Below are 13,792 nucleotides of genomic sequence, written 5' to 3'. Positions count from 1 at the left end.
AAGCAACCGCTTTTTTTTTTTAACGCGGGTGAAACGAGCCCAATTATTATTTTTTTCCCATTTTCCAAACGGGGCGAGCTGGAGAAGGGGACAGGAGGGCCGCGCCACAACACCGTCCACCCCGCCTCAAGCGCCCACGAAGGCGCGGGCGCGACTGCGGGATCACGTAGGTGCCTCCCGCTCCGCTTTCCTCCGGGGGAGGGACTCAAACCTCGGGGGAGGAGCCCCGAAGCACCAATCGGAAGCGCCAGGCGGCGTCACGTGCCCGGGCCCGCCGGGGAAGCGCAGGCGCACCCGCGCGGGCGGCCAGGCCCCGCCCACCACCCGCCCACCACCCGCCCCGCCCTTTCCTCCCTCGACCTAGCCAGCCTCTCCCCGCGCTCTAGCCCGGAACATCATCATCCGTTCCCATTTTCCGGGGGAGGATTTCTTTCGGGTGCACCGCCGGGGAGCGATATTGATGTCCCTCCAACCCTCGACCGGAAGTGGGTGGTCGCTCTTTCTGACGGCGGCTCCGCCATGGCAGAGGGAAGCGGGCCTGCCCTCGACGCCCGCCCTCACGGTGAGGAGGGAGGAGGGCCGCCGGGCCGCGACTGCCTTCCAAAGTCGGCCTAGCCTGGAAGAAGCGAGAAGCGGCGCTGGGCTGATGGGGGACGCGCCGCCGCTCTGAACCAGCCCCTCGCTCGGGCCTTGTGGCGGGCTGGGAGCCTCCAGGATCCCCGGCTTGTATCGGTGCCCCTGAAAAAGGCCTTGAGGCGGGGCTGCCAAGTGAGGGGGGGGCCCCCTTTTCAGCCTTGGTCCGGCCCCACCTCAAGTCCCGTGTCCAGATCTGGGCCCTGCCCTCGAAGCAGGAATAACAACAAAACAACACTAACAACCGGAGAGCCAATAACAGTAACATCTGCAGCCTTGAATTTTAAATACGTGTTTGTGTGTGTATAAATAAAAAGTGGGATTAAAATCTAATAATTAAATTCATATGCTGCGTGATTCCCAGCAACTCTAGGCAGTTTACAAATTGTTGAAAACGTTTAAAAAACAAGGAAAGAACAAAGTTGGCAGAAGTGACACAGGTGGGTGGGAACAAAGAAGGAACAGGGACTTCAGTCTCCCTCACCAAAGCCCTGGGCGAAGAGCCGGGGCTTCCGGGCCCTTTGAAAGGGTGGGGCCGTTGGAGTCTCGGAGGGGGAAGATGGGGATAGAAGGAAGGTTTACCTTTAAACATAAGGCAGTGGGGGGGTGTAATAGGATGGCATTTTTGAGGTCCTTGAAGGGCCTCGCAGAGCGGGTCCTCTGTCCTTCCAGAGAAAAGGGGGGTCCCCTTCCATGGAAGTTTCAAACCAGGCTGGACAGCCACCTGCTAGTGCTGCTTGAATGTGGACCTCAGCAGGCTCCCTTTTCCTCACCAGTTCCCCCCCTCCCCCATCTTTCAGCACCCAGCCTTTTTCTCTTCTGGACTCTTTTCCCCTGTCCTATTGAAAACCATGGTAACTTTTCAACCCCAGGCAGCTGCCACCATATCCACCTGGGGCTCCTCCTCTTCCTCCAGTGTGAACATTCTCCTTTTTCATGTCCCCCTCAGACTGTCCAGGCACTGGCAGCGATGAGGCGGGCAAGGCAGATGCCTGCCAAGGATGCCCCAACCAGGGCTTGTGTTCCTCAGGGCAACTTGCCGGCCCTGACCCAGGTACGTGTGATGCAACTGAGTATGGGGAAATGGGCTGGGGCTGGGGCCTGGGATTGGCAGCCTCCAGCGTTTCCAGAACGGCTTTCTGCACGTGCCTCGGAGCTGTGTGTGGGGTGGGAGCTTAAGAGGCGGAGGCAAAGCTCAATGGCAGGCTAGGGGCTAGGCCTGTTGAAGGGTCTCTCAGCCATGACAGGAAGGCACTGTTGTGTGTCATACCTGACTCTCCATCCTCGGATACAAATATGTTTTATTAAAGCATTTTCTGTTTTTTTTCTCCTCCGTGAAGCTATTGAGGAAATCAAGGAGAAAATGAAAACAGTGAAGCACAAGCTCCTGGTGCTTTCTGGGAAAGGAGGCGTGGGTAAGAGCACATTCACTGCTCTCTTGGCCCACGGCTTAGCGGAGGATGAAACTACACAGGTGAGTGTCTTCCGCATAATGCTCTTCCCTAAAGCTTGTTGTAAATGGTGGCCATGACCATGGAGACAAGGAGAAGCAAGCCATTTCTCTGTGATGGCCTCTTGAGGAAGACCAGCTACATAAATAATGTTGCTCGATAGCACATAGGATAAAGGAAAGCTGTTTTTAATCTGGTTTTCTGTCTTCTTGGGTGAAGCAATAATTTTTTTATTATGTCCTTTCCTGAAGCCATCCTTCTGATCAGTGAAAGGGTTGCAACAATCCATACGCATTTTTGTGGTAGCTTTGAAAGTAACATTGCAAACCCTGACTCTCTCTTCCCACCCCAGATTGCTGTGCTGGACATTGACATTTGTGGACCATCCATCCCGAAAATCATGGGCCTCGAGGGAGAACAGGTGTGGCTTTGTATGTCTTGTGCCCTGCAGCCTTTTTTTAACAAAGCTCTCTATACAAGAATAAAATAACATGGACACTCTTTACTTTTGGTTCAGTGGTTCTGCAAAGTGGGCACCAGCCTTGTTTGGAAACTAATACTAAGATGTACTTAAAAGATCTTGCGTGTTTCTACAATGGGTTGCCTGTGCTCCTCTCCCCTGATCTGGGGTGATGCTTGTAGATCATCAGTCTCTTACTAACATCTAGTCTTGTGGAGTTTATATGTTGATTTTTATCTAACTACATGAATTTTGTCAGTAGCATTTCTTAGGTCACCTGTCACTTTGAATTACAGATTTAGCACAACAGCAAATTATGGTGATGCTGAGTGCTATGCACATATTAACATTTTGAAACCTCCTTTTCAGGTCCATCAAAGTGGATCAGGGTGGTCTCCAGTGGTGAGCTGCTGTTGCTGTTTTTTAGAAAGCTGTATGAGTACTCCTTTCTGCCGATTGCCACTTCCAGACAGAAGAAAATGCAACTACATTTCATTCGCAAAAGGGTGGACGTTAGATGGCCTCCCCTGCGTTCCCCTATTTTGGGTGCTGAAGTCCCCTGTGCTAGCTTACTGCTTGAGTACACATTTATTTGTTTTTGAAAAAGTTTGGGCTCTAGATATGGGGATGGTTTATTTTTGAACTCTAGGAATGATAAAGGGATGCAGTGGCGCTGCGGGTTAAACCGCTGAGCTGCTGAGCTTGCCAATCGGAAGGTCAGCAGTTCGAATCTGCGTGACGGGGTATGCTCCCATTGCTAGTCCCAGCTCCTGCCAGCCTAGCAGTTCGAAAACATGCAAATGTGAGTCAATTAATAGGTACCGCTTCGGCGGGCAGGTAATGGCGTTCCGTGTAGTCATGCTGGCCACATGACCACGGAGGAAGTGTCTACAGACAAACGCTGGCTCTTTGGCTTTGAAATGGAGATGAGCACTGCCCCCTAGAGTCGGACACGACAGGACTTCATGTCAAGGGAAACCTTTACCTTTACCTATACTAGGAGTGATAAGGTGACAGCTGCTTCATGTCCAGAAATCATAATACGTTCAAGATTTTTTATTTTGTCAATTGTGTGTGTGCTTCTGTCTTCTAGTATGTTGAAGAAAACCTAGGTGTGATGTCAGTGGGATTCCTGTTGAGCAGCCCTGATGATGCTGTCATTTGGAGAGGACCGAAAAAAAATGGTTTGTCTCTCTTGACACCTACATAAAATGTCAGCTGCTGAACTGTATGTGAATGGCAGTTGCTTCTCCGTTTCTGGGACTTCCACAGGTTTCAATTTTAACTAAACCTTTAATTACAGAGCTTGATAACTAGTTGATAATATTTCTCTTGTCTAGTGGCCATGTGAAAATGAATTAAGAAAAATACACACATTGCAGCATAGAGACATGTTTGATGTGGGTGACGGGTAAATTTTAGCCCCCCACAACACCCACTTTCTCCCTTTATATATTTTTATTTTTAATATATATAAATAAAATTTTCACCTTGTAATAAGTAGTTTATATACCTGCTTAAAGTCATGCACCATAACTCCGTTTTCAGACAAACCTTGTGGAGGTTGTAAGGGTTAGTCATGATTTAACTTGCTTAATGGATATGGTGATTGCTCAGTTCTTCAGACATGAATGATACATTTTCTCTTTTTAGGGATGATTAAGCAGTTTCTTCGCGATGTGGACTGGGGTGAAATTGACTACCTGATTGTGGATACCCCTCCAGGAACATCAGATGAACATTTATCAATAGTACAATTTCTCAGCAGTGCCAGAATAGATGGGGCAGTGATCATCACCACCCCCCAGGCAAGATACAAAACTCTAGCAATGGAACTAAAGCTGCAGTTTGGTTGGCCTGTAAAAATATAGATGAGCACGAGGCCAGCTCGGCTAATCTTGCAACCCCGTTTTGGAATTCTCAACAGGACTAGCTGCTTTGATTTCAGTTGTTTATAATTGGGAGGTGTCACATGCAGCTTGAGATGACAAAGAATTAGAAAAATTTCAAACTTTGCTGTTAGAAATAGAACTTCCGTTGCTAAGTTATTCCATTTCACCTTTGGAGGTAGTTGTACAAGCTCTTCTTACAAGGTAATAGTGCTGATTATATTTTCTTAATATGGAAAAATGCTGATCTCCAAGTGGTTTTCCATTTTTATTGGTTTCTGGAAGAAAGTATTTTTTTTCTAGTTTTTTTTTTTTTTTTTTCAGTGGATGGCTGTAGATCAGTTCATTGTAGGAAGTGTCCCCATGATACGGGGCCCTCTTGCCCTTCCAGGCCCACCAAAGATTTCTAGTTCCGCTTACTTAACTTGTGAAAACCTCACTGCCCCAAGTACAGAACCTTTAGTTTGACCCCGTGATGGTGGAACCGTCTCCCTCGGGTGGCCCGAGCTCTGCGTAGCAGCTCATAATTTTCTTTTCATGGCTGCTGGTAGTTTGTGATGATCGTAGGGTGACTCTAGAACCTCGTGGGCTGGTTCAGTAGCAGTGATAGAGCTGCTTTAATCTGGGGAAACTCTTCTGGACTTTGCCTGGAGGAGCGCTAGCTGTGAACACTTGGAATATTAACGTTCAGAATTAAAGGTTCGTATTTGTAACAGGGTAAATAAATAGTGCAGAATGCCTCTTGAGGCCTACCAGATGCACACTGCAGGAAACAGACCTTTATTTTAATCAGCATGGCCTTCTGATTAAGACCCCACAGCTGCCCCATTTTTTCCTTATAAGCGGGCAGCGCAATCAGAACAGGAAGAAGCTAGTGGAAAGCGAACGAACCTGTTTGAAAGAAGAGTAGAAATGCCAAGAATTTCAGAAACAATGCTGGGGAGAGCCACTGCATCAGTGAGGCAGAGGTCACGTGAGGAGGGAAGGCTGCAGGCAGCAAGAGCGGGAGATGGATGTGCACGTGCGGGTTCACCCAGCGATGCTTCCAGGACGGCTGAGCCGAAGATTAAGGGCAGGGGGTCGGTGGGCCGCTTCTGCTCTTCAGGGGGAGTTCTCCGGTGCAGGAGGTCCAAACTAATGTTCAGCTGGGATTTTTTTTTCCCTTTCATGTAGGAAGTGGCGCTTCAGGATGTTCGAAAAGAGATCAACTTCTGCCGTAAGGTGAAGCTACCCATCATTGGAGTTGTTGAAAATATGAGCAGCTTCGTATGCCCAAAATGTAAGGTATCGTTTTAGAAATCCTTTTTAAGTATGACCGTTATTCCTGCTGAGTCAAGCCCTCTTATGGTGAGATTCTGTGATTTCCCCGCTTGGTCATTAGGATTTCCTCTCCCCTTCTCCCTGGTGCTGCCAAAATGGCTGTCATATTAATTCCAGGGAGCTTCTGCATTCAGCCAAGCTTTCAATTCGTTTTCCCATTTCTCTCTCCCGGGCCCCTGCAACTGAGGCCGATGCCTTCTCCCCAGCCCTGAGCAGCTGGCCGGGGGAGGGCGGGTTCCCTGCTTGGGAGGGTGCCACAGGCTCAGTTTCACTGCTCCAGGCTGTAGTGAAAGAGTCCTCTCCATGGCACAAACATTCAGGCCCCAGGCCCCATTTCTGGTACAACTCAGAGCCTGTTTGACGATTTCCCCTTTTCCAGAAAGAGTCCCAAATATTTCCTCCCACAACTGGGGGTGCAGAGATGATGTGCCACACCTTCAATGTGCCTCTCCTGGGAAAAGTGCCTCTCGATCCTCAGATAGGTAAGGTGACCTGCAGGAGCACTTTTTGTCTTTGCTCAAAAGCCCAAGAGCTTCAGGGAGACCCCGTGAAATCCAGGCGGCTTTAACGGTTGCTCAGATTGGCCACCAGACCAAGCAGTTTGACAGCACGAGTCCCTCTTCCTTAACGTGGCAACGTGGTGGGGTACTGAAGAGAGGGGTTCGTGTTTCTCTTTTTTGCTCACGTGACTGAATTCGCCTCTTCCCATTTCCCCTTTACTCGAGCAGGAAAAAGTTGTGACATGGGACACCCTTTCTTATCTGAAGCACCAAATTCTCCAGCCACCCTGTCCTTCAGGAACATTATCCAAAGTGAGTTCAGCCCCTCGGAGGGTCCATCCAAGCACTTCTTCCGGCCTCCCCTTCTTCACATTGCATGGAGAACAACTCCCCATGGCCCCCCCGAGATGTGTTCAGTGGCGTTTGCCTCTTTTGCCTCAGAGCCACTGCGTGGCATTTGTGCATGGGGGCTGGGGCACCACTAAAGGGGAGACATCTCAGTCTAATTCTTGCTCTGGGTCTTTTTGCAGGGATCCAGGACTACTGTAACCGGAACACCCCACCGGAAGAAAAAACCATTTGAGTAGCAAATAAACATGGATCATTTATGCATATCTATATAGGTGCACAACTAGGCATGTGCAAATAAATACCTTTGAATAAACTTGCCCATCAGAGATGTTTTTCTGAGGACAGAGCTTCTAAATTTTCCAAAACAGGCTCAATTTTGTTCCTAGGAGCAGATCTGCTTATCGTGATTTGAGAACTTCCCTTAATAACTATTATCAGCCATTGGAGACATGTTCAGAGGTTGAGGTGGCTTTTATTGAGAGAGACACATCTTTTTTTTCCTATTTTAGGACTGCTTTAAGTCGGTTCTATAGATCTTGTTTTAGTCTTATCCTTCAGGTGTTTTAGAAGGGTGATAATGACAGGGTTCTGTTCTTCAGAGATACCATATTAGTTCTTTTAAGACCACAAATAAAAATAACTCGTCTTCTGTTTGTGTCTGTTCAGTTACAAGCAGACGGCTCGCTGTTTCATTTCCCCATCTGCTGCTCAGATCAAATGTTCTTGCAGAAAGCAGAGAGAAGACAAAGGTTGTGGGCAGGGTCCCCCCGTCATGCCCCTCGCTGCTTCCCAGGGAGAGATTTGCAAGATAGGGGACTGGTTGGTGCCCCCAACATCCCCCACAGGTGTACTGGGGATTTTAAAAAATGTGTGCGTGCGTGTGCGCACACACTCCCTGCTGGAGAGCCACGGAAAGCCACCCATAGATGCTGGCATGGCATGTAACGAAACCTGAGCTGGGCTGAGCTTTTGGGCCAGGCCTGCTGGAGGCCTACTGTTCTGCGCGGGAGCATCTAAAGCCATTGTGCGGGGAGGCTACAGGGGAACGCCTCTGCAGTTGCGGGGAGAGAAAGGGGTATCCCTTCCTTCCTTGCAACCTGAGAAGCCAAAATTCCTGCTAGGGATCAGAGCTTGGAGGTCGGCATCAGCGTGCCAGATGCTCCAGCAGAGGAAGGGGCCAGGACGGCTCCCTAGGGACAGACTAACGCCAGAAAGCGTCGTGTGGGATGTGAAGCGAGGAGGAAGCTGCTGCTGCTGCGTTGGCCCTTCTAAAGTGAAGTGCAGCCTGTCTGGGTTTAACGCAGAAACCAGGGACTTCCCAGACGTCCTTGTTTTAATGGCTTTGCGTCCCTAGATGCTTCAGGACCTTTTTCTGACACTCCTCCGATGATTCCTGCAGTAGAAATAAAACAAGGCTTGTGCCAAAGAGGTGGAAAACCAAGCAAACCGACTTCAGCCGCCTTTGCAGATGCGTTACATCCCTGTGAGCAGAATCCAGGCCTGCGCTGGCTAACCCTGTCGTTGCCAGGATCCCCTGAGGAGCAATTCTGGTTCACTTTAGCCCTCTCCCTTCTGTTGCACCCAATGACTTCGCTTCCTCCTGAGGCTGCATCCTACAGCCTAGCACTTTCTCTACTTCCTATTCTGGTTCCTTGTCTAGGAAAGATGCAAGAGCTTCAGAAAGGGTTTCTCCTCCCCTTCCTTCCCCCAGAGAAGAGTCTACATTGGAATTATGTTGGATCTGCTTTCAAAAAAAAAAGGGATATGGGCAGCATTGAAGTCAGAATTCTTACCCAAGAAAGAGAGGCTGCTTCCTGTTTTGTAAGTCCCCCACTCCCCTTTGCCATTTTAGAAGGGGAGGCTTAGGATGTTGCGTGCCTTCCTGGAAGGAGCAGGTCCCGTCAGACACCCATCAGTACTGAGCTGGCAAGCCTATCAGGTTCACAGCTGGAGGGCTGGAGAAAACCTTGCACGCTAAGGGCAGAGGAAGGCCTGCTCCAGGCTTCCCCACGCTGGTTCCCATCGTTCAGGCCGGGTGGAGATGGGCGTTGCGGCGCAGCGGGACTGTTTGTGCAGTAGCTTTCCTATCTGTTGCCCCGAACCATCTCCAAAGCTCCTTTGGCCCATCAGATGCTTCTGGATGCTGAGGCCATGCAGAGAACTTTGGGTGTCCTTTGGTGATTAATAGAGCTGAAATGGGGAGAGGGTCTCTCCTTTTCTGCCCATTAAGTTGCCCCTCTATATAAAAAGCCACCTATATTTCCACTCTTCCCCATTTATGCTTCACCCCGAAGTTCACCTGAAGTTGGACAACAGGCTCTCCAGCTCACCGTTTGGAAGATCTCCTGCGCTGGGAAGCGCGTGGTGACTTTGCAGATGGTTTGCGTGGTTCCCCCTAGTTTACAGTGGACGTAGCCATAAAGGTTAGCCGTTTGGAGACAGATGCCAGTTATCACCAGTGCCTGGAACACAAAGCGTTAAGAGCAGCAGGCCAAGAGGCAGATTTCTAGAGACTTCAAAGCCTCAGGAAACAGAAAACCCCCGATGTGGCTTGGGAGAGGACCCCTCACTCAATAAACTGGATGGCTAGGTGGATGAGGATGACTTTCAGAAAGTTCTTACAGTCTTTTTCTACACAAGGTTGTTCTGTTACAAATTCATGTTCCTGAGAACCCGAGGGTCTTTTTAAGTTTCTGTCCTTTAAGGGTGCAATGCTCTTCCTGAAAGCAGAGGATTTCAGGAAGGTGGTTGAGTAAGATTTGCAGGAGTCAAAACAAGGGTTTTGTCAAAGGCCACCCAGAAGAGCAGGAGGACAGAGCTCTTCCCACCTCCTCACCCAGGGAATTGTTTTAGCATGTGTTATGTCCCACCAAGACGGCCCTCCACCATACAAGGCCCTAAGCAGCCTCTGATGCAGGCTTTGCTTCATCTCCACCCGTTCACAAAATACCTGGCAACGGTTGCCAAACATTTGGGCAAAAGTGCCACATTCTGAAGGGCTGCTTAACATTCTCTAAGTCCTGGGGGACTCCCTTCTGCCAAGTGTTGGCCAGCCCTTACCAGCCATTTCAACTTCAAAGAGAATAAGGTGCTAAAAAAGAAAAGGGTCCAGATAGCAGGACAGATGATCAGCCCAAGCCAGAAGATCCGCGCTTCCACTTCAGTGGGGGAAGCTACAGTAGACAGGCCCTTAAAAGAAGGAAAAAGCGAATTATTTTAAAGCGTTTGCACGTGAGCGTTGCTCTCAGCTCACATCTATGCAAAACAAAACAATTAATCAGAAATGGGAACAGATACAGTCTAATTTTAAGAAAAAACAGATTCACTTCTTCATGCCAGGCAGCAAACTTCCTCAAAATGTGATGTTTCAATTGTCACTGTATGGTCCAGTAGACAAAACTTAATTTCTAAATCTCTTTGAAATGTTAGGAGCTCCAAAGCACGGGAAGCTTTTAGACCACCCTTTTCCAGGGAGGAAACTGCACGTCCTCTCGTTCCCAACTATCATGGTCATGTTAGCTGGGGATTACGAGGGCTACATTCCAACATCTCACTGCCCCCAGGCTGGAAAGAAGATGCTGATATACCACAAGGGAGAAAGGCCTCTTTCCAAACTCCTCTCTCCCTCTTGCATCTAAATAGCAAATGGCTCCACTTCATAAATGGATCAAAAGGTTCATGTCTTGGAGAGGGAAATTAGGGTACCGTAAAGGGCTACCTTCTTTGCTTCAAACACCCAGTGGCTTTTCCCATCCTCGTCAATCTGATTCCACCATCGCAAACCAACTAGCAGTCTTCCAGTGACATTCTAATGGCACAGATAAAAACCAACATACACTTTAGAGAGAGACCATGTTGAACAAAGACATCAGTTTTGATTTTTTTTTTTTGAACTGCAGAAATGTAGGAGGCCCTCACAGCTTAGCTAAACCAGGCTGGGTCCACCAGAACCCGCATCTCTCCATTCTCCATGGGTTAAGAGTCCCTGCCCCATAATTTGGAAAAGTCGATCATCGCTTGCCCATCAGACCCCCCCATCAAGGGCTGGTACCGCAACACGATGACTTTGCTTGCTGTGGTTAAGAGAGTTGATGGCCCACAGTCTGGCAGGCCCCGGGTTCACTGGATATGGCAATCTACGGAGGAAGATTTCTCCTTTTTTGCATTTGCTGCAACTCTGGCATTTAAATCCATTTCTCAGGATGCTTGGCCCTGTCTTAGTCCACTTAAACAGCTGGTGATGACCAGCGCACCATCCTTCAAGAGGCCGCCTCCCTTTTTATCTAGGAGAGGAAATGGCCTCTTCCATAACTGGTGCTTGTTAAATGCAGATTCGTATCCAATGAAGCAATTACAACATTTGCTTCCTCAACAGTGCTTTTATCTGCATGCCAATGGAATTCAGTTTTCTTACACGGAGGTAGAGAAAATGAAATGGAAGGGAGCTGACCAGCTCTGACTCTGGGTAGCTGGGGATAATGAGGTTCCCTGGCCTTGCTAGCTGCCACGTTTAAGGGCACAGCAGAGTGAGGCGGCCCGGCAGCGCCTTTGGGGAGAGGCCAAAAGCAGGCCTACCTTCACAGACCAGAAGTCGAAGGAGAGGAGGAGGAGGATGATGAGGAAGCAGGCAATGAAGCTTTTGCTGAACCAGTCACAGAAGAGGTAGGTCATGATGGCACTCACACGGAAGAAGAGATGGAAGAAGGTGGCCAGCGGGTACCTAGGAGGGAACAGTCCAGAAGATAGGCAGCTGCTTCTCCCAACTGATTCTTGGCCCCCCAGCCCAACCTTGTGGCTGCTCCCCAGAGTTTCAGAGGGGTCTTTCCCAGCAGTGCCTGGATCGGGGCCGGAAGTTCTGCCTGGAAAACAGGAGCTCCATAAGGGCTGGAAGCTTCTCCCCAAGCACGCATGCGCACGCGCACATCCTTATGTGGCACAAGAAAGGTCTGGCTCAACTTTCCATGTCACCTCCAGCTCCAGACCCTCTGACACCAACCACAACAAGGAAGAACCTCAGGAAAGCATGGGAGAAGAGGTCCTCGGTGTGGTCTATGAAATTGATCAGAGGAGAGGGAGCAAGACAGCGTGGTTCTTCACCCACCCCAGGATGCCTCAGAGCAGGGAGGTCTGTCTAACAGCCTTCTCATAGTGAAGGCCCTTGGGACGCCTTTTAAGAAGCAAAAGGTTGGGCACAGGTCCAAAGGAGCAGGCCCTGGCTTTTCATGTCCTCAGAGCTCTGTAGCTTCTGTCCAGACAGGTTTTGAACAGATGGCCCTGCAGCTTTCCTACTGCAGAATTCAGTAGATACGGAAAAGTCACACAAGAGGGGACCATTTTTAGCTTCAATGGTAGTAACGTTATTGTTATTGCTGTTATGGTTATCATCTTTCCACAAAAGTTTGGAAAACAGGTGTCCTGTCCTGTTTTTAACATTTGTTTAATGCAGAATTTCTTTGCTACTTTCACTACGGGCTCCCCTGGGTGAGGGTGAGGATCAGAGAGAGCTGGCTGGCCATGGGAACACTGTTGAGGGCTGACTTTCTGGTGAAGCTCTGCTGCAACAGTTGGCAGGACCTTGGGATATATTCTGAGATTGGGAAGAAAGTCCAACCGGGTATATGGGCTGATAATAGCTATTCACATAGCTATTAGCACAAGGAGCTGATATTTTACAAGGAGCAAGGAGAAATATTTTATTTGTACATGTACGTTTCAGTAAAAGAACACTCTTTTGGACAGTTCTGGGCCCAAATAAGGTCACAGTATTTAATTAATCAGATCATTTTAAAAGCAAATCCAAAATGTCTAGGCTGCTGTCCTATATTCCAATAATAACAATAACAATACTTCGTTAAACTTGTATGCCGCCCAACTCTCCATGACTCTGGGCAGCTAATTAATTTGGCAAATCTGTTTAGTAAATGCCAGGAATGCCAAAGGCTTAGGTCAGCTTCCATAAAAATGGCAATACAATGCTGTAACAACAAAATAAAGCATGAATTCTAACACTGCTTTCTACCAAATGAGCCCCAAAGTCAACTGGGCAGAAAAAAACAACCTCGACTAATCAAGCAGAAACTCAAAAAGAAGTTAGCGTTCTGTGTGTGTGTTTGTGCACACGCATGCATCATGCATCAAAAATAGGTACGTTTCCAAAACGGGTAAGAACTGCTGGAGGCGATGGCATGGTCTTAGAAGAGGCACCCTTTCCACTCTGTTTACCTGACTTTTCCTTTTCTTAAGGCCAGCTCCTCTTCATTTCCAAAGTCCAGGGACACATCTTCTGTGTCATCTAAGGTCTGGAAAGGATGGACCATCCGTGAGCATCACACACAGAAACAAGCACAGAAATGCATTAAAGGAAAGGCATAATGAAACGTTCTCCTCCTCTGCTTGGCCACAGCAGAGGGAAAGCCAGTCCTGAAGACTCTGGACTGGCAGCAGCCAAGACCAGGCCTCTTTCCATCCCCAAAGAGCCTCGACCCTCCCCGACCCTCCCCGACGCTCTGTCCTTCAGTCTGAGACTGGCGGAGAACCCCTTCGGCTCCCCTCCTGCCCTTCTCCTGTCTGAATTTTACCAGATAGCTTTTCAGGACTTTCCTGGGGCTGTGCCTGGCCCCCACCTGGGGTTTCTTCCCCTCTTTTCCTGCCAGGCCTCTCCAGCTGGCTGCCTACATGCGTGGAGCCGCCGCCTCTTCCCAGTCTTGCCAAGCATGGAAGCGGCTGCTTTTGCTGAATGGCTGAGCTGGTTCATTGTGTGCTCGTGAAGCAGAGGGACCCCCTCCCTTTCTTTGGCAGAAATGGCATGCACGCACAGGCATCCATGCTCAAGGCCTTCCTCCAGAAATAGGATTCCTTTCAAAATAAGCTAATCCCAGACCTGGTTGCCACATTATCTATTTTGTCTCTGTGGTCCTGTTCCTGCGCGCTGGATGCTGAAGACTCTCCCAGGCCCCCTTCGGGCGGGACAGTGGAAAGCGGAAAGCTCTCTCCCTGGTACCCCTGCTTACACACAGACACACGGGCCATTTGCCCCAACACCCAGGCATCCTGCAGGCCCAGAGCCAGCCCATAATACTCGGTTTCCTCCCCCTCCGCTTCACCTTCTCCCCCACCTGCTTCATCTCGGCTCGGCCTCCTCCTCTTCCTCCTCTGGCCTCTGCGGATGTGATGCCGGATCCCCCTGCC

General features: G+C 49.3%; 2 protein-coding genes across 3 annotated transcripts; one reads left to right on the top strand and one right to left on the bottom strand.

The window, feature by feature from the left end:
- Nucleotides 1-472: 472 nt before the first annotated feature.
- NUBP1 (NUBP iron-sulfur cluster assembly factor 1, cytosolic) lies at nt 473-6,917 on the top strand. Its single transcript, XM_063314990.1, has 11 exons — nt 473-562; nt 1,583-1,687; nt 1,974-2,107; nt 2,437-2,505; nt 2,914-2,946; nt 3,638-3,728; nt 4,198-4,352; nt 5,607-5,717; nt 6,133-6,235; nt 6,482-6,565; nt 6,784-6,917. The coding sequence occupies exons 1-11, from the start codon at nt 520-522 to the stop codon at nt 6,834-6,836; spliced, it is 981 nt and encodes a 326-aa protein (XP_063171060.1). The 5' UTR covers nt 473-519; the 3' UTR covers nt 6,837-6,917.
- Nucleotides 6,918-7,856: 939 nt separating this feature from the next.
- TVP23A (trans-golgi network vesicle protein 23 homolog A) lies at nt 7,857-12,943 on the bottom strand. 2 transcript variants are annotated; one of them, XM_063314997.1, is made up of 6 exons: nt 12,827-12,943; nt 11,288-11,324; nt 10,323-10,412; nt 9,665-9,793; nt 8,935-9,066; nt 7,857-7,997 (listed from the first exon to the last, which is right to left on the bottom strand). In XM_063314997.1, the coding sequence occupies exons 1-6, from the start codon at nt 12,919-12,921 to the stop codon at nt 7,938-7,940; spliced, it is 543 nt and encodes a 180-aa protein (XP_063171067.1). In that variant the 5' UTR covers nt 12,922-12,943; the 3' UTR covers nt 7,857-7,937. The 2 variants fall into 2 exon arrangements, with proteins under 2 accessions (XP_063171067.1, XP_063171066.1); XM_063314996.1 differs by having other exon boundaries at nt 11,180-11,324; nt 12,827-12,942.
- Nucleotides 12,944-13,792: the final 849 nt, after the last annotated feature.

Source organism: Candoia aspera, chromosome 14 (genome assembly GCF_035149785.1).
Source record: "Candoia aspera isolate rCanAsp1 chromosome 14, rCanAsp1.hap2, whole genome shotgun sequence".
NCBI classification, from domain to species: Eukaryota; Metazoa; Chordata; class Lepidosauria; order Squamata; family Boidae; genus Candoia; species Candoia aspera.
The sequence above is the reverse complement of the archived record's forward strand: the minus strand, read 5'-3'. Positions and strand labels throughout refer to the sequence as shown.